The sequence below is a fragment of the Hetaerina americana genome, unplaced genomic scaffold, assembly GCF_022747635.1.
Source record: "Hetaerina americana unplaced genomic scaffold, ioHetAmer1.1.p SCAF_10, whole genome shotgun sequence".
Taxonomy (NCBI): domain Eukaryota; kingdom Metazoa; phylum Arthropoda; class Insecta; order Odonata; family Calopterygidae; genus Hetaerina; species Hetaerina americana.
The window spans coordinates 55,600,096-55,619,461 of NW_027286070.1; the positions used below are offsets into that span (position 1 = coordinate 55,600,096).

The following is a 19,366-nucleotide window of genomic DNA, read 5'->3' on the forward strand; positions in this document are numbered from 1 at the left end:
CATTTTCAATGATTGAATCTATATTCCCTGAGTATAATCATAAAAACTGTTAGCTATTCAAAAGACAAACATGAGAATCCATTTAACCCAATTAAATCCAGCTCTATATTCTACAAATTACTCTCCCTATAAGATTCATTATAAAGTTAGCATCAGACACAATCCTGCTAACCTTGAACTGGTGATGATGGTTTCTGATGGTCAAGCAGGACTCGAGATGGAGTGTCTCCATTGACAGCACAAACGTGGTGATACAGCTGAGCCAATTCATCTGATGCAGCAGACAAATCACTCATTGCTGCATCCAGAGATGCACCCGCTTCACTTGCAAAAGCAGCCAATGCTCCCATACCCTGTTCTATACCCAATGCTTTATGTTCTGCTTCCAATAACTAGAAATAAGAATATTTTGGAATCAAGTAATGTAGAACATAAATTGTGTTATCAAATAATTTTAAAAGTTGCCAAAAAAGAATACGTTAGTTATTATTTATACACCATTATTTTATTTTGTTGACAAAAAAAATATGCTAGCTCTTTCCAAAATTAACATAGTGATTTAAAATATTTTACAAGAATAGGTAACTTATGATTACAATGGTAGAATAATTGAAAATAATTTTTACTGATTTTTTTACAGATTTGATAAACTTATTTTCTAGTTACCATCCGAGAGCTTTTCCCACATCAATAACAGATATACACATAAGCATTAAAAAGAGGTCAATGCAAATAGAAGAATGTTGGCTCATATTTTTGTTCAAGAATGTTAGACTGAACAAAACTAGGCAGACAGCAAATGTAAGTTCAATTACCTGATTCTTAATATTTGTAACTTCTGCCTGAAGTAGTGAAAGAGCTGACTGCCCATTCTCCTCATTATCTCCATCAGAGCACTGCTTCTGTGCAGCTGCTATATCTTGCTGAAGTTGATCCAATTCTCGGCCAGCTATTACAAACCACTGCTGGCAATTTATTATAGCAGTATCCAAATTCTTCTTATTCACCTCCTCCTGGATCAGAAATGAAAGTTTAGCATGAAATCAAAGGACATCAGGTGATAATTCACCAGATCTTCAAGTTAAATGCACGATAACCGACATTCAATAAATCGGACCAATGAACCTATGGGAACAGAATGCTTAAATACTACAAACTTGAAAAAAAAAAGATTTCCATGACTTTCGCTGATGAAACTAGAGAATATGGAGATGAGTGTTTCAGAAAATGAAAACAAGAAAATTTACTTTCATTCGCCATGGGCACAGAGGGTCCTGGTACAACGATGGGTTCCTCAGTTCAGAAGTGTTCTCTTCCAAGGATCCCTCAACAATTAAACCTGTTTGTCTGGAACTCCACCCCGGGCACAACAAAAGAACAATCGTGCAACTGAAGGAATGATTTCCGGAAATACAGACTCAACTAACCTACACAAACAAATAGAAGGCAATTACACCTCCTTCCATATCACCGTCCGTGAAGTACTTAACAATAAAATATAGCAGCCCAACGTATGGCTGATGAATATGTTCTTGGGAAACTATTCTTTTGCGAGGTTATGCCTACCAACAGAAGTAGGTCAATGAATCACTTCACAATACTTACCAATCAAAGTGCCTTAAAATTGTTACACTTAACCATTCAGTGCATCCGACCTTATATGAATGTTCTTGAACGTTTTTTAATCAATCACCAGCCTGATGTTGTTTGCACCTCTGAATGATGACTGAACCCACCAAAATTAAAATTGCCAGTATTGATGGTTTCTACTGGGTCTCATATTTTTGTAGATCAGAACACAAAAATGGTGGTGTGCTGATTATTTTAAAAAATCACCTAAAAATTTGAAATAATCAATATGAAAATTCAACCAGGGAGCTGAATATTTGGAGAAGTGAATGTTCCTATTGTGCTTATACAGGTCAACTCTCGCCAACTTTTCTGTCTTTATGGACAGAAAAGTTGGCGAGAGTTGGCCTTCTTTTCAATGGAGCTTCTGTTCCTCCTCAATAATTGACATCATCTTCTCCTAAATTGTATCAAATGAAAGTATAAAGTTGAATATACACTTTTCTGATCATAAAGCTCAGTTATCTAAGTTTCTTTTCAATGCTGACTTCAGTACATTTCATAGAGGGGTCTAATGAAACTGTTACTACTCATGTTCAGCTCAATCCAATTTTAAACGATCACTATAAAAGCAATCATAGGATTGTCTTACCAAATAATTGTCACTTTATTCAACAACTTCCATTTTATTTTCTAGCATTGCTTCAATTTATGTCTCTTTGTAATACCTGTAAAAACTCATGTCCCCCGGAAAACAAACTGGAAATGGGTAACTCGAGAGATAGGGGCTTCTTCTGCTAATAAAAAAATCTTCAATAACCTTAAATTACATGATTCTGTCCCACTAAGATCACATTATAAGGTAATCAAAAAGGAACAGAATAACTTGGTGAAATAAGACCAAAAGAAACCATGACATGTACATCATTTATTTCTCTAAAAATTGAAATCAACCTAAATAGAACTTGGTTATTAAATTCCAAAGAAACTGCGGGAGATGCCGCAACAGTAACTTTTAACGGAGTCATCCGCTAATGTGCATTTCAATGCAACAATTTCAGAGCGTAAAAATCATTCGCCTTGACTGGGACTCGAACCCAGATCCCTCAATATCCGGTCGAGTGCTTTAGCCACTTAAGCTACCGAGGCGTCCTCTTAAACTCTGAAATTTTGGGGCTTTTAAAGGAACTAGATGTTATGACGAAATACCGTACATACAATGTCACATGTATTCGTAGTCGTGCGCGAGGCGCCACTGTCCACGAGGTTAAAGCCAACTTTAAACACGTATGGTGTTTTCCCTTTGACAAATTCCAAAGAAACTGCGGGAGATGCCGCAACAGTAACTTTTAACGGAGTCATCCGCTAATGTGCATTTCAATGCAACAATTTCAGAGCGTAAAAATCATTCGCCTTGACTGGGACTCGAACCCAGATCCCTCAATATCCGGTCGAGTGCTTTAGCCACTTAAGCTACCGAGGCGTCCTCTTAAACTCTGAAATTTTGGGGCTTTTAAAGGAACTAGATGTTATGACGAAATACCGTACATACAATGTCACATGTATTCGTAGTCGTGCGCGAGGCGCCACTGTCCACGAGGTTAAAGCCAACTTTAAACACGTATGGTGTTTTCCCTTTGACAAATTCCAAAGAAACTGCGGGAGATGCCGCAACAGTAACTTTTAACGGAGTCATCCGCTAATGTGCATTTCAATGCAACAATTTCAGAGCGTAAAAATCATTCGCCTTGACTGGGACTCGAACCCAGATCCCTCAATATCCGGTCGAGTGCTTTAGCCACTTAAGCTACCGAGGCGTCCTCTTAAACTCTGAAATTTTGGGGCTTTTAAAGGAACTAGATGTTATGACGAAATACCGTACATACAATGTCACATGTATTCGTAGTCGTGCGCGAGGCGCCACTGTCCACGAGGTTAAAGCCAACTTTAAACACGTATGGTGTTTTCCCTTTGACAAATTCCAAAGAAACTGCGGGAGATGCCGCAACAGTAACTTTTAACGGAGTCATCCGCTAATGTGCATTTCAATGCAACAATTTCAGAGCGTAAAAATCATTCGCCTTGACTGGGACTCGAACCCAGATCCCTCAATATCCGGTCGAGTGCTTTAGCCACTTAAGCTACCGAGGCGTCCTCTTAAACTCTGAAATTTTGGGGCTTTTAAAGGAACTAGATGTTATGACGAAATACCGTACATACAATGTCACATGTATTCGTAGTCGTGCGCGAGGCGCCACTGTCCACGAGGTTAAAGCCAACTTTAAACACGTATGGTGTTTTCCCTTTGACAAATTCCAAAGAAACTGCGGGAGATGCCGCAACAGTAACTTTTAACGGAGTCATCCGCTAATGTGCATTTCAATGCAACAATTTCAGAGCGTAAAAATCATTCGCCTTGACTGGGACTCGAACCCAGATCCCTCAATATCCGGTCGAGTGCTTTAGCCACTTAAGCTACCGAGGCGTCCTCTTAAACTCTGAAATTTTGGGGCTTTTAAAGGAACTAGATGTTATGACGAAATACCGTACATACAATGTCACATGTATTCGTAGTCGTGCGCGAGGCGCCACTGTCCACGAGGTTAAAGCCAACTTTAAACACGTATGGTGTTTTCCCTTTGACAAATTCCAAAGAAACTGCGGGAGATGCCGCAACAGTAACTTTTAACGGAGTCATCCGCTAATGTGCATTTCAATGCAACAATTTCAGAGCGTAAAAATCATTCGCCTTGACTGGGACTCGAACCCAGATCCCTCAATATCCGGTCGAGTGCTTTAGCCACTTAAGCTACCGAGGCGTCCTCTTAAACTCTGAAATTTTGGGGCTTTTAAAGGAACTAGATGTTATGACGAAATACCGTACATACAATGTCACATGTATTCGTAGTCGTGCGCGAGGCGCCACTGTCCACGAGGTTAAAGCCAACTTTAAACACGTATGGTGTTTTCCCTTTGACAAATTCCAAAGAAACTGCGGGAGATGCCGCAACAGTAACTTTTAACGGAGTCATCCGCTAATGTGCATTTCAATGCAACAATTTCAGAGCGTAAAAATCATTCGCCTTGACTGGGACTCGAACCCAGATCCCTCAATATCCGGTCGAGTGCTTTAGCCACTTAAGCTACCGAGGCGTCCTCTTAAACTCTGAAATTTTGGGGCTTTTAAAGGAACTAGATGTTATGACGAAATACCGTACATACAATGTCACATGTATTCGTAGTCGTGCGCGAGGCGCCACTGTCCACGAGGTTAAAGCCAACTTTAAACACGTATGGTGTTTTCCCTTTGACAAATTCCAAAGAAACTGCGGGAGATGCCGCAACAGTAACTTTTAACGGAGTCATCCGCTAATGTGCATTTCAATGCAACAATTTCAGAGCGTAAAAATCATTCGCCTTGACTGGGACTCGAACCCAGATCCCTCAATATCCGGTCGAGTGCTTTAGCCACTTAAGCTACCGAGGCGTCCTCTTAAACTCTGAAATTTTGGGGCTTTTAAAGGAACTAGATGTTATGACGAAATACCGTACATACAATGTCACATGTATTCGTAGTCGTGCGCGAGGCGCCACTGTCCACGAGGTTAAAGCCAACTTTAAACACGTATGGTGTTTTCCCTTTGACAAATTCCAAAGAAACTGCGGGAGATGCCGCAACAGTAACTTTTAACGGAGTCATCCGCTAATGTGCATTTCAATGCAACAATTTCAGAGCGTAAAAATCATTCGCCTTGACTGGGACTCGAACCCAGATCCCTCAATATCCGGTCGAGTGCTTTAGCCACTTAAGCTACCGAGGCGTCCTCTTAAACTCTGAAATTTTGGGGCTTTTAAAGGAACTAGATGTTATGACGAAATACCGTACATACAATGTCACATGTATTCGTAGTCGTGCGCGAGGCGCCACTGTCCACGAGGTTAAAGCCAACTTTAAACACGTATGGTGTTTTCCCTTTGACAAATTCCAAAGAAACTGCGGGAGATGCCGCAACAGTAACTTTTAACGGAGTCATCCGCTAATGTGCATTTCAATGCAACAATTTCAGAGCGTAAAAATCATTCGCCTTGACTGGGACTCGAACCCAGATCCCTCAATATCCGGTCGAGTGCTTTAGCCACTTAAGCTACCGAGGCGTCCTCTTAAACTCTGAAATTTTGGGGCTTTTAAAGGAACTAGATGTTATGACGAAATACCGTACATACAATGTCACATGTATTCGTAGTCGTGCGCGAGGCGCCACTGTCCACGAGGTTAAAGCCAACTTTAAACACGTATGGTGTTTTCCCTTTGACAAATTCCAAAGAAACTGCGGGAGATGCCGCAACAGTAACTTTTAACGGAGTCATCCGCTAATGTGCATTTCAATGCAACAATTTCAGAGCGTAAAAATCATTCGCCTTGACTGGGACTCGAACCCAGATCCCTCAATATCCGGTCGAGTGCTTTAGCCACTTAAGCTACCGAGGCGTCCTCTTAAACTCTGAAATTTTGGGGCTTTTAAAGGAACTAGATGTTATGACGAAATACCGTACATACAATGTCACATGTATTCGTAGTCGTGCGCGAGGCGCCACTGTCCACGAGGTTAAAGCCAACTTTAAACACGTATGGTGTTTTCCCTTTGACAAATTCCAAAGAAACTGCGGGAGATGCCGCAACAGTAACTTTTAACGGAGTCATCCGCTAATGTGCATTTCAATGCAACAATTTCAGAGCGTAAAAATCATTCGCCTTGACTGGGACTCGAACCCAGATCCCTCAATATCCGGTCGAGTGCTTTAGCCACTTAAGCTACCGAGGCGTCCTCTTAAACTCTGAAATTTTGGGGCTTTTAAAGGAACTAGATGTTATGACGAAATACCGTACATACAATGTCACATGTATTCGTAGTCGTGCGCGAGGCGCCACTGTCCACGAGGTTAAAGCCAACTTTAAACACGTATGGTGTTTTCCCTTTGACAAATTCCAAAGAAACTGCGGGAGATGCCGCAACAGTAACTTTTAACGGAGTCATCCGCTAATGTGCATTTCAATGCAACAATTTCAGAGCGTAAAAATCATTCGCCTTGACTGGGACTCGAACCCAGATCCCTCAATATCCGGTCGAGTGCTTTAGCCACTTAAGCTACCGAGGCGTCCTCTTAAACTCTGAAATTTTGGGGCTTTTAAAGGAACTAGATGTTATGACGAAATACCGTACATACAATGTCACATGTATTCGTAGTCGTGCGCGAGGCGCCACTGTCCACGAGGTTAAAGCCAACTTTAAACACGTATGGTGTTTTCCCTTTGACAAATTCCAAAGAAACTGCGGGAGATGCCGCAACAGTAACTTTTAACGGAGTCATCCGCTAATGTGCATTTCAATGCAACAATTTCAGAGCGTAAAAATCATTCGCCTTGACTGGGACTCGAACCCAGATCCCTCAATATCCGGTCGAGTGCTTTAGCCACTTAAGCTACCGAGGCGTCCTCTTAAACTCTGAAATTTTGGGGCTTTTAAAGGAACTAGATGTTATGACGAAATACCGTACATACAATGTCACATGTATTCGTAGTCGTGCGCGAGGCGCCACTGTCCACGAGGTTAAAGCCAACTTTAAACACGTATGGTGTTTTCCCTTTGACAAATTCCAAAGAAACTGCGGCATCTCCCGCAGTTTCTTTGGAATTTGTCAAAGGGAAAACACCATACGTGTTTAAAGTTGGCTTTAACCTCGTGGACAGTGGCGCCTCGCGCACGACTACGAATACATGTGACATTGTATGTACGGTATTTCGTCATAACATCTAGTTCCTTTAAAAGCCCCAAAATTTCAGAGTTTAAGAGGACGCCTCGGTAGCTTAAGTGGCTAAAGCACTCGACCGGATATTGAGGGATCTGGGTTCGAGTCCCAGTCAAGGCGAATGATTTTTACGCTCTGAAATTGTTGCATTGAAATGCACATTAGCGGATGACTCCGTTAAAAGTTACTGTTGCGGCATCTCCCGCAGTTTCTTTGGAATTTGTCAAAGGGAAAACACCATACGTGTTTAAAGTTGGCTTTAACCTCGTGGACAGTGGCGCCTCGCGCACGACTACGAATACATGTGACATTGTATGTACGGTATTTCGTCATAACATCTAGTTCCTTTAAAAGCCCCAAAATTTCAGAGTTTAAGAGGACGCCTCGGTAGCTTAAGTGGCTAAAGCACTCGACCGGATATTGAGGGATCTGGGTTCGAGTCCCAGTCAAGGCGAATGATTTTTACGCTCTGAAATTGTTGCCTTGGTTATTAATATTACACAGCCCTCAAAATATCATTTGTTGAGTATAGATGCTGCATATCGTAATGCTGGTTTTAATACCAATCAATATGATATTCCCAATCTACTGCATGAAAATTTTCTCAATTCCATAACCGGACTGCCAAAAATTAAGTCACCAACCAGATGAACTATTGTAGGGTATGCCTCTCAATACCAAAACAATATTTCAAAAATAGGCAAGAAACATCCAGCTGAATATGATGATATACCATACTCTCTGCTAAAAGGCACTGTGAATTCATCAAAGAACCAGTTACTAAAAATTTAGTCAATGAATCTCTATCTTCAGGCATCTTCCCAAAAACATTTAAGGCAGCTTAAGTACAGAATACAGCGCTTAAATCTGGACAAACGAAACTTTTGTACAAAAGCTAATTAAAAAAATTACAAATGAAAATAAAAATCATTTTACATACAACTATTGGCATCTGTCAATAGTAACATTAATCAATGTAACCCACTTCAGCTACAATGACCACCTCCAATCATGTCCTGAATCGAACACACGCACTCTTTAAAACATCGCTGTCCATATCCACAAACGCTACTACGATAGTGGTGCGTAGAGATGCGACATTAGGGCACCTCGTACATACACTAGCCAATTCCACTGCTGTTGACAGTTCTTTGTAACAAATCCAATATTTTTAGGATAATTATTTTAGATATTAAAGAAGAAGTAATGTGTTCAGTGGTTTTTGCAGCATGGGTATTGATGGTTAGCATCCCCTCTAACCTCATCAACTAGGACTCAACCAAAAAAGGGTGTGTACATTTAATTTATAATATTACTTAAATGATTTCTTGAAAGGAATTGTAGACAACTAACCTTATTCCGTTTACTAGGTGAAGGGCAATCTTCCAACTGGTCACTGGCCTTGGTCTTCAGATGCTGAAGTGAACTGGAGTGAGCTGCTAGGAGAGCCACACAACCCTTCAACAAGTCCAACTGCCCTGCACGTTTATCAGCATCCCCTTGTGCTTCCCTCATGCTGACTGCCAGAGCACTCTTTTCACCTTCAAGCTGTAAGACAATAAATGTCACAAAGATTAAAAGAAAACCTGAAACCAGAAAACTTTCACAATATACAGTTATAACAGCATAAACTCGAAAATAATGGATTTGGTTTCTGTGGATTTAATAAATTTTACAGGGTTAAACACCACTCACTTACTTGAAAGTGTGTGTATATATAATATTGCAAAAATTGAATTTGTCAGTAATGATATATGACATACATATGTTGCCTGAATGAAACTTGTAGCATATTTTGGACCCCTTTCAAAAGTCATTGTGAGTTTTAAATATTTTTCCTCAAAGAGTTCAAGGTGACAGTAATAACCTTTACATTTCCTTGAAATCTACCAAAGTTGCATCATATTCCCAGGAAAAAATAAAATAATTTTAATTTTATCAAAACTATTATAATTTTAGATGGCATGAAACCACTGCAAAAAGGACTCGCTGGCAACTTTTTTAAAATAGCTGTAGTTCAGAAGTGTTGTCAACATTCAAAGATTATTGTTTGTAACATCTCTTGCAAAAAACAATCTGCTATTTTAACCACTCTCTATAGCAACTTTCTATGAAGGGAATTCAGTTTGAGATTTTCTTTTCACTTGCCAAGAGGGCCAATAGACAACAAGAAGAATGCCATTTGAATTTTGAAAGCTTTGTACAGGTTGCATATGTCTTCTCTCGCCCATTCTTACTTCCGATCTTAATCTGCAAATCTAAGACGCACCCTGATTTTTAAGGGGAAGAATTACTAAAAAAGGTGCAGTGTAGATTCAAATAAATATGGTATTCATTCTTTCTATTTCACTTACTTAGTTCCCTAACTGTAAATTCATTTGTGCTATGTGTATCATGCTGGCTTTGAACATTGGCTGCCCATACTCTTTTGAACTTCAAATTACTACCTTGATCAAAAAGTTCCCGGAATAACCACCGTGTGGCGCTCCCATCGTTCCGATTTGAGTTCTGTTTTTTTTTGTTAAATTGGTACATCTGTTGTTGATATTCCCTTTAAATCTTAGTGTCATAACTCGACATTTGCAAAAGTTACGTAGCCAAGAGTACATCTATCTCTGTGTGTGTTGGCGATTTTTTACAATTTCAGAAATGGATTTAAATTTGCAACAACGAACTTGTATTAAATTTTGCGTAAAAAACGGATTTAGTGGCGCACGGACGTTGGAAATGTTGGAAAAGTGTTTCGGCAACGATTCTCTAAAAAAAACGGTCGTTTACCAGTGGCACGAGCGGTTCAGAAGTGGTTGGTCAATAACCGCAAATTAACCATCAGAGAAATAGCGGAGGACTTGAACATTGCCTATGGATCCGCCCAAGACATTGTGGTTAATGATTTGGGTTTCCGTCGTGTAGCAGCAAAGTTGGTGCCAAAAGACCTCAATTTCATGCAAAAAAGAGACCGTGTTGACGTCGCAAAAGACATGATTTGCGAGGCTGAATCCGATCCCACATTCATCAAAAGGATCTTTACTGGAGACGAGACGTGGGTTTATGAGTACGACACACAATCCAGACATCAGGCAAGTGAATGGCGTTCACCAAATGAGCCGAGACCAAAAAAACCACGTCGTTTTCAGTCAAAAAAGAAGGCAATGCTGACGGTTTTCATGGATTACAACGGTGTAGTGCATCATGAATTTTTGCCAGAAGGCCAGACAGTAAACAAAGAGTATTATTTGGGCGTTATGAGACGTTTGCGTGAAGCAATTCGCCGAAAGAGACCAGAAATGTGGGCAGAAAACTCGTGGATTTTGCACCATGATAACGCACCGTCGCACAGTGCTATCATTATTCGTAATTTTTTGACGAAAAATGCAACAAATACCATCCAACAGCCACCGAATTCACCTGATTTGGCTCCCTGTGACTTCTTTCTGTTCAATCGAGTTAAAAAACCATTACGGGGAACGCGTTTTAGCAGCCGAGAGGAAGTAATGGAAAAATCGCAGGAAGCACTGATGGACATACCGAAAACCGAATATAAAAAATGTTTCGAGGATTGGATCAAGCGCTGGCATAAGTGTGTTGCAGTCGATGGGGATTACTTTGAAGGGGACAATATAGATTTAGATGAATAAACTTGTATTTTTAATTTTCTGAATAAATTCCGGGAAATTTTTGATCAAGGTAGTATTCCAAGGAGTGCAGCTTGCCATTTTATTTACAGGGTTCAAGAGTTCAAGTTGGCAGAAGCTAAGGGCAACACTAACCTGTTCCAACTGCTTCTCCAGCCTCCTGACCTCATTCAGGTGGATCTCACTGAACAGGTCAACTTGCTTGCCATGATGGCTAGGGGCTGGGGTTGATGTTGCACCTCCCTTCTTCTTTTTCTTACGCTTCAGGGCTGCCTCAAACCTCTGGAGGCTACCCTCACTCCCATCCACTTCCCCTTCTCCCTCGTCCACATCCATGCCTTCCTCTCCCTCACCCTCCTCACCTTCAGCCTCTTCCTCACTCCCACTGCCCATCGACTGCTCCTCTGTTATACCTGAAGCGACAAAGCCACCATGGCATAAGAGCCACTCATAGTCACAAAAGGTATATTGTATTACAACTGAAATTCTAAAGATACGGCAAAGTCTGAAAACAATTAGCAATTCAACACCATTTTTCCTGATGTTCAATGTGAGAAAAATGACCAGTGGGATACAGCACAAGGTGGAATGTAGAAATCCATTAACCCCAAAATACCACTAGATATAGTAATTAGCTTTTCCAGAATAATTTTCAAAAATCATCTACCTGCTATTTAGGTAACTATTTTTGACACGGTATCTCCTCATGGTATAAATGCCATCTATGATGTTACCCTTTTAACTGAGGAAATTATGTCCCAGTTTTCACAAATAGTGCCTTAAATATGCAACTCATTCCCTCAATCATTTCAGTCTTCAATCTTCCTGAAGACATACTGTAATTAGGATTATCCAATTAAATGCTCAAAAACTTATGGCTCCTATCCAGCTACAGGAAATAATCCCACATATTGGTGGTCACCCTATTACTGATCTTATAAATTACATTCTGATCAGGTAAAACATGAAAAATCTAATTTTTTTCCCTTGCGGTTGTATTTTACAGTGCAATTCCTTCATTCATGGCATTCAAAGATCTCTACCAAACAAGGTGTTAAACACTGTAATGTGTAACCACATGAGAAGTCTACGCAGAACTACGAGGGTCATCCGGAAAGTAGTACCCGTTCGTGAAATAAAGACACAAAAGTAAATATTAACAAACATAAAAAATTTTATTTGAAAGAGGATACTTTAAACTACTTCTCAACATAATCTCCAAGCAAATTAAGGCATTTGTCATTACGTGTGACAAGTTTCTGTATTCCTGCTGCATAGTCCTTCGCCGCCAGCTCATTGAGATACGCGAGGGACCCATCTTGCACAAATTTTTGCATAATGCAGATGGTGTTTAACAATTTCATGAACAATTGTTCGAGAAACATTGGGAAAATGCTCACAGATGTCATCAATTGTGACGCGCCGATCGTTCCTCACGAATTCGTCAACTGAGCTCACCAGTTGGTCTGTAATGACAGACGGTCTCCCCGAACGCTCATCGTCGTGTGTGTTCCCCCTCCCCATGTTGAAGTTGCGACACCACCGCCGAACAGACGACTCGTCCATTACATTGTCTCCATACACCTCCTTTAATTGGCGATGAATATCACATGGGCGAACGTTTCTTGCATTGAGGAATTTAATCACTGCCCTCACTTCACAACTGGCGGCGTTCTCAATTTTTTTAAACATTGTAAACAATCACAGAAACAACACAGGCAATGCTAGCGTCACGCAACTTGGCTCAGAGAAGGCAGACAAGCCACTGAAGCTATCTGACCTCGTCCAGCGGCTACTCGCGTCGTCAGCACTTCATGCGGCACGAACGGGTACTACTTTCCGGATGACCCTCGTACTTGCATTTTCTTTAAACAATTTTCAACATTTTTGGTACTTAGAAAATATGTATTTTTTTAATTCTCTCTCATTACAATTAACTGTGGATTTCCACTCTTTAGCTTGGAAAATTATCAGAAAAGAATGGAGGGAATTTTTCTCTACTCAAATCATACGAACGATTCCGATTTAGTTGCCTCGCCAAAGGACTGGAGAACGATAAGCACTAGCTTTAGGGATGGTAGACGCACTGAACCCTGATCGAGTAGTTGACTCGCTCCATCAGACATCCCAATGACTCGAGTATCACAAAAAAACCGACCATAAGGGTCGCAGAGGGAGAGAAGTGAGGAGAAAATGAAAATAAGAGCTAGGGATCAAGGGAGAGATCGAGGAGGTGAAGGCAGGCAGAGGAAGGTGGAGAACGAGAGGAATCAGAAAGGAATGGCCAACTGTGAGGGAAAATCTCGTGGGAAGATAGATGGATCACGAGATGATCAGATTATGGGGAGGCCGGAGGAAACTAGATATGGAAACCAGACTTGGCTGTCCTAGTGAAAATCCGCAAAGGGGAAGGAAGGGAGGGAAGACCCGATGCTAGGGAGGGCCTTAAGGAGAAAAGGAGTCGAGGAGGAGAGAAGGAGTGGGGGATTTGAGAGAGGGTGGGAATGAAGATGGCGTAAGGCTGGGGAGGGTGAAGGGTTTTAAGGGGAGTGGATGGAGAGGGGAACCAGAGAGGGATCGCCGGAGATAACGAGAAGGCTTAATGAAGCCAGAGGCCGGAGATAGGGAGTGAGTGAGAGGGAGAAAGCAAGGGGATAAGGAGTGGGGAGTGGAATGGAAGGGGGGAGGGTTTTTGCAGGTGAGGGCGTTTGTCAACGCGCTGGGGCGGGGAAGGAGGGCAGGAGGGGGTGGGAGAAAGGGAAAGTGACGTCACAGCTATTTTCTGCCCCTCCACGCCCAGTAAGCTCCCTCCATTCCCCAAACTCCTGCCCCTCCCCACTCCACCAATCATCTTCCTCTCTCCCAACCATTACGTCGTTACCCTTCCCGCCGACACCCAATTACATTGTTATTTCCACGATAAAACCCAGAGAAAAACGGCCCCGGCGCACATCAAATTCCCTATTTTTAACCTCACACGTCGGAAAAGTATAATTTATTCCAGCGGAAAGGCAATAGCTAATGTTTGATACACGCCAAACGTATCCGTTTAATGAAAAACAAGACGAGCTTCATTGTCCATGTTTCTTTCTCTAGCGCCATTAAATGAGGTCATCTATGAGGTAAAGATAGATATGTAAATATTATGTAAATATTTCGAACAGTAATTTCATAATTTCAGAATGGAAGGATGTAAACTCAAAAGATTCGTTTATATAATCGATTTAGATTGAACCCAATCCTAAAGCGAAAGAGATATGTTTTCCAAACACATTATCAATAAATCAAAATCCTTTAATTGTGTAGCTCAGTTATAAGAAGAATTAATTTATTTGCAGCAAATTCCTCTTTGTTTCCAAGATCAAACAAGATCCAGAACTGAACTGTATATACCAAAATTAAATGCACATCCCCTTCACAGAGAAATGAGTGTTTGGTGCCATATTTTTTTATCATACTAAAAGAGATATATTGTACATTTATTGATTCCTTGTGTTCTACCTAAATATTTTTCTGACATTTATCAAATGGTATAGTCAATAGGAATGTTTAATTATTATCACAGAAATGATAAAAAAATATCATGTGAAATACTTATTTATTTTGATTAATAATTTATTTTGACAATAATAAACACGTTTCACATGAGTCAAGCATTTAGAATATTAATATGCATCATTATTTTGTTCTTGGGTGGCTTACTTTAGAAAGCAAACACCATTAATATTAAGCAATACTAATTTCATGAGATCAATCTCAGAGAAAGTTATCAACAGCCCCTGGAGTTGTCTGGAAAACAACTGAACTTAGGCAAACTTAAGAAATTTGAGACAAGTCCAATATTAGCTATCCCATAGTATTTTTCTTTCCACCAAACTGATAACCATTGGCTCAGTTGTTCATAGCAATTCCTTTTGTTCAGCATTATGCCCTAAGACTATTTATTTTACACATAATTTTTTAAATAGAAAATGGGTATGATAATTCTATAATATTATAATAAATTTTATCTTTTACAAACCTCTTATACTGAATGCCAAGTTGCTCAGGTTGAACATAGACTCAGAGTTAATCCTATGGTCCAGTTCTTTCTTCAGGGCATATTTTGCTTCTCTTTCCACCTAGAAATTTAAACTTATTAATATTTAAATGAAGTAACTACGTAAATTACATAAAGCATGCCAGTAATAAACAAAAAAATTATATTCAGTCATGTTTTCAGGCAAGTAGCTTTCTGCAAGCTCAAAATGAATTTTCTCCCAATTCTACCTGATAAGTATGCATTGTAGGCAGTTCATTGGCCAATGTCCATGAAGCATTTCTGGCATAATACGGCATTACTCAATTCTTTCGAAATTTTCATTATCTATTACTTACTTAGTACATTCACCCTCAATATTTTTTTCCAGGGCACAACAACATTCCTGAGTTCCTAAGTGGGTAAAAGTCAATTGAGACCAACCAACACAAAATATAGGGTTTGATGATATATCTAGTCAACCAATTTACATAATGAAACTCTAATCATTAAAGAGAAAGTAAATTTTTAGATAAGTAGTAAACATATATGGCAAATTGAAATATCTTTAGGCAAGAGGAAGTACAAATAGCAAGGATTTAAGACATGGAAGAACAAAGGGTAAACATTAAATATGTATCAAGCAACTGAAAAGTCCTCAATCAAATAGCTCAACTAATTTAGGGAATGCTTTCCAAATTAAATATACAACAGCATTACTGTTTCAAATGATGATAAAGAACATTGGTTTGCATCAGATCAATATTGATAATTTATGGAAATATGACATCACTTAAGTCAAACCTTTCCATGTCTATAAAAAATTTAGCAATGATTTATACTGCCTTAAAAAGACCAAAGATATAAAAGAAAAAAGAGCAGAAATTGTAAAATCTGTCATAGGTAGAGAGAAATATTTTTGAATCTGTGCACAATAGAAAAGAGCAGGCTGCAAACAAAACAGAAACAATTAATTTTATTGAGCTTATTCTTTTCTCAGACAAAAATGTTCAGTTATTATGTAGAACACCCGTGATCAATTAAATCATGGCAGATGCCTAAAGGTAAAGATGGCGATGCATGAGGCATTATCTGCCTTCTTTCTTTGTGCTTTTCTCTTTCTTCCCATTTGTTTGAGTACTATCAACTGCTGTGAAAACTGCTAATATGATGATGAAGTAATGGTAGCTAATAATAGTTTTATCACAATTCAACAGATCCCTTATTTCTATATGAGAAGGGGGAACTTTTTCAAAATCAGTACTTTTTAAGGTAAATTTATTGCGCCTGTTTGCACAAACAAACTGATGGTGTTTGTACTATTTCATAGTAATAATGCTAGGTATTCAATTCGTAAGATATCAAGCGACAAATTTCAAATAATTTTACCACAACCTCAACTTAACACATACTATTTAGCACCGGTAATTTCAAAATTGAAAAGTTGAGGTCTGACCATATGCACATTGATCAGGATTTCTTATCAGCAAAAAAATCAATATTTAAACAAATTCTAATAAGAAATATAACAAGGAGATAGCTTCAGGCGTCACTTTGTGGAAACGATACATATTGCAAAGGAAACACTTGGTTTTTCCACATAAAATATTTATTCACGACCTAGGTTTCGACGCTCAGCGTCATCTTCAGGTGAAATACAGGCCAAAATCTTTCTTTATATAACAGAAGGAATGGGGAGGTGGGGGGGGGGGTGTATGGATGTAAGGATGGAAGTATGGATCTCCTCTTCCTTTCTTACATCCATACACACCCCCCCCCACCTCCCCATTCCTTCTGTTATATAAAGAAAGATTTTGGCCTGTATTTCACCTGAAGATGACGCTGAGCGTCGAAACCTAGGTCGTGAATAAATATTTTATGTGGAAAAACCAAGTGTTTCCTTTGCAATAAGAAATATAACAGTTTTTATTAGTTTTTTATTTTCTAATATACATCACAATGAATTATATAGGTAACTGCCCATATTTTGAATGCTGATTCCCCCCTGGAATCTACAAGCATGATGGTGATTTAAATTTTAAATTTCTATAGTTACAAAAATTGTAAAATAATGCAATGAGCATATAGCAGGGCCGGGAATTTTTTCCCAAATTTTTTTATCAACGCTACTTATTTTTAGTGTTTATTATTAGGCGATTGGCTTAGGGTTTTTTAATGACCCTGCACCACACACTACTCTACCTATAAGCTCTAACTAATATGATACAAAATATCCTTAAATACCACTCTGCATATTTCAATAACTCATTTTGTAACTTGGCATACTCCTACTAAAATGCCTTTCTTCTTCTCTCTTTATCATGCTCCCCTCTAATTACTTTTTCGCGCTTTCCATTGCCAAGCATTGTCCAGCATCAATTTGTTCTGCCATTCCAGAATTTCTCCCTTCAACCATGTCTTTTCCCTTACCATATCCCGAACTTATTCGTTTCTTCTTTCTGCCCTCCATTAACTCCACATCCACATCTTGAACACCTCTACTCTATGCTTTTTATCTAGCTTCAAAAACCAAGTTACTGAGTCACACAAAACTATGCTCAATGTTGAAGTTTTCAATAATCTTTCTTTTTAAGCCATTACTTAAGGTAACTGTCATCCAACTACATAAATGCTTCCTTAACCAATACAATTTTTTGATGTCCCTCAAATTTGATGTTCATCTTAGCCTTCTTATTTCTTGAGAATACCATTGCTTTACTTTTCTTATGATCGACTTTCATCCAATGCCAATCACATTTACTCTACAATGTGCTAAGTAACTTAATTAATCTTTTTTATGAAAAAGTTATGACTCTGAATATAACATATAAAGATCAAATTTTTTACATCTTTCCTTATTCAACTTTGAAAATCATCATTATCTTAATTTCATGTTCTAAATACATAAACAAACTGCAGTGTTAGTGAAAGTAACATATGAAGTAAGGACTAGTTAATAAATTCACAACAAATATTTCTATATTCATCAAATTTCATCATATCAAAACTTCACTTTTAAAACTTTAATACTAAAGGAATAGCAAGAAATAACAGACCATTTGAAATTAGGAGACTCAATGAGAGCTAATAAATGGCTTGGCTATGGCTATGATGATTCAAACAAGCATGGATCTAAAGAATTAAACAACTACAAATCAAAAGCATTACCTGAAGTGACTCCAAAGCTTCCTCAAGCTGTCTCTCCAAAATGCGTTGCAGCTTCGTTTGCTCATCAGCCTGTTGATTTAAAACATCTATCTCTTCGTGGAGATGGCGTATTTCATGTTTTGCACCTTCAAACTCAACCTGGAATGGCAAGATCCAAGCTGATTAATTTCCAAACCAGTTCATGTGTATTCAACATATTCTTCTAAGTGTTTTAGAAGAGTTATAATCATAAATTCTTATATTTACCAAAAACCACTTTCTTACACCTAATCACAAAATTACATCTACCAATGTGAATAATTAATGAGGTGAAATGGTAAATTACAGGTAAATTATTGAGTGTGTTCATAATGATATTTAGCAAATAACTACCACATGAAGAATTAACTTACAAGGTGCATTAAAAGAGAATGGGAAAGACTTAGGGTGTCAAAAATTTACTCAATTTCTAAACCTGAAATCACTTCATACGTTTGATTCTCCATTGTTTCAAGTAATTTTTTCATGTTTTCATCATATAATTTTGTTATATGCACGAAAAATCAATACTTTTTGATAGTTCAAAAATAGCAACAAATTTCTAAATATTCTGAGTGTACATGATTTTTGAAGTGAACAATAGGTCATTAAATGAAGGGAGACGATATGTTAGTCAAGTGAATCCCTGAAGGTAATTATCAAGGAGTGGACATTTTGCTTTGTCTCATTATGTACTACAGCCGCTAAATTTTTTTCAGTAACCATTCAGCCATTACTCGGCAAGGAAATTATCGATCACAGCATGATTAAAGTTAATTCCATGCTGTTTCATCAATCAGGCTGCAATAACTGTTGATGGTGTGCACGTTTATTTTTAGGTCTCTCATATGAGGATTAAAAGGGAATTTTCCGTCATCATACATACATTAGAATACTACTATGTTAGCTGTTTTTAGTAATTACTAGGGATTTTTTCTAGAGACTTCATGACAGAGTCAACATATCTATTAAATATTTAAGTCAAACATCATACAAAGTACCTATTTATCATAATGATGACAGAATTTAAGATATTCAATAGGCCTTAGCATTGGGCACATATTGTATGAAATATGATTATAAGGTACTAAAATAGTATCAACGTGAATTATTACATGGTATTGACAATACACATCACCAAATGTAGCAA

General features: G+C 38.7%; 1 protein-coding gene across 1 annotated transcript in view; it reads right to left on the reverse strand.

The window, feature by feature from the left end:
• BicD (protein bicaudal D) overlaps window positions 1-19,366 on the reverse strand; it is a 33,712-nt gene that overhangs the window by 10,339 nt on the left and 4,007 nt on the right. The window contains exons 4-9 of the mRNA XM_071598687.1: window positions 18,199-18,336; window positions 15,034-15,133; window positions 11,148-11,425; window positions 8,731-8,925; window positions 816-1,013; window positions 173-392 (exon numbers count right to left, since the gene is read on the reverse strand). Coding sequence (XP_071454788.1) covers window positions 173-392; window positions 816-1,013; window positions 8,731-8,925; window positions 11,148-11,425; window positions 15,034-15,133; window positions 18,199-18,336 — 1,129 coding nt within the window. The remainder of the gene's footprint in view (window positions 1-172; window positions 393-815; window positions 1,014-8,730; window positions 8,926-11,147; window positions 11,426-15,033; window positions 15,134-18,198; window positions 18,337-19,366) is intronic.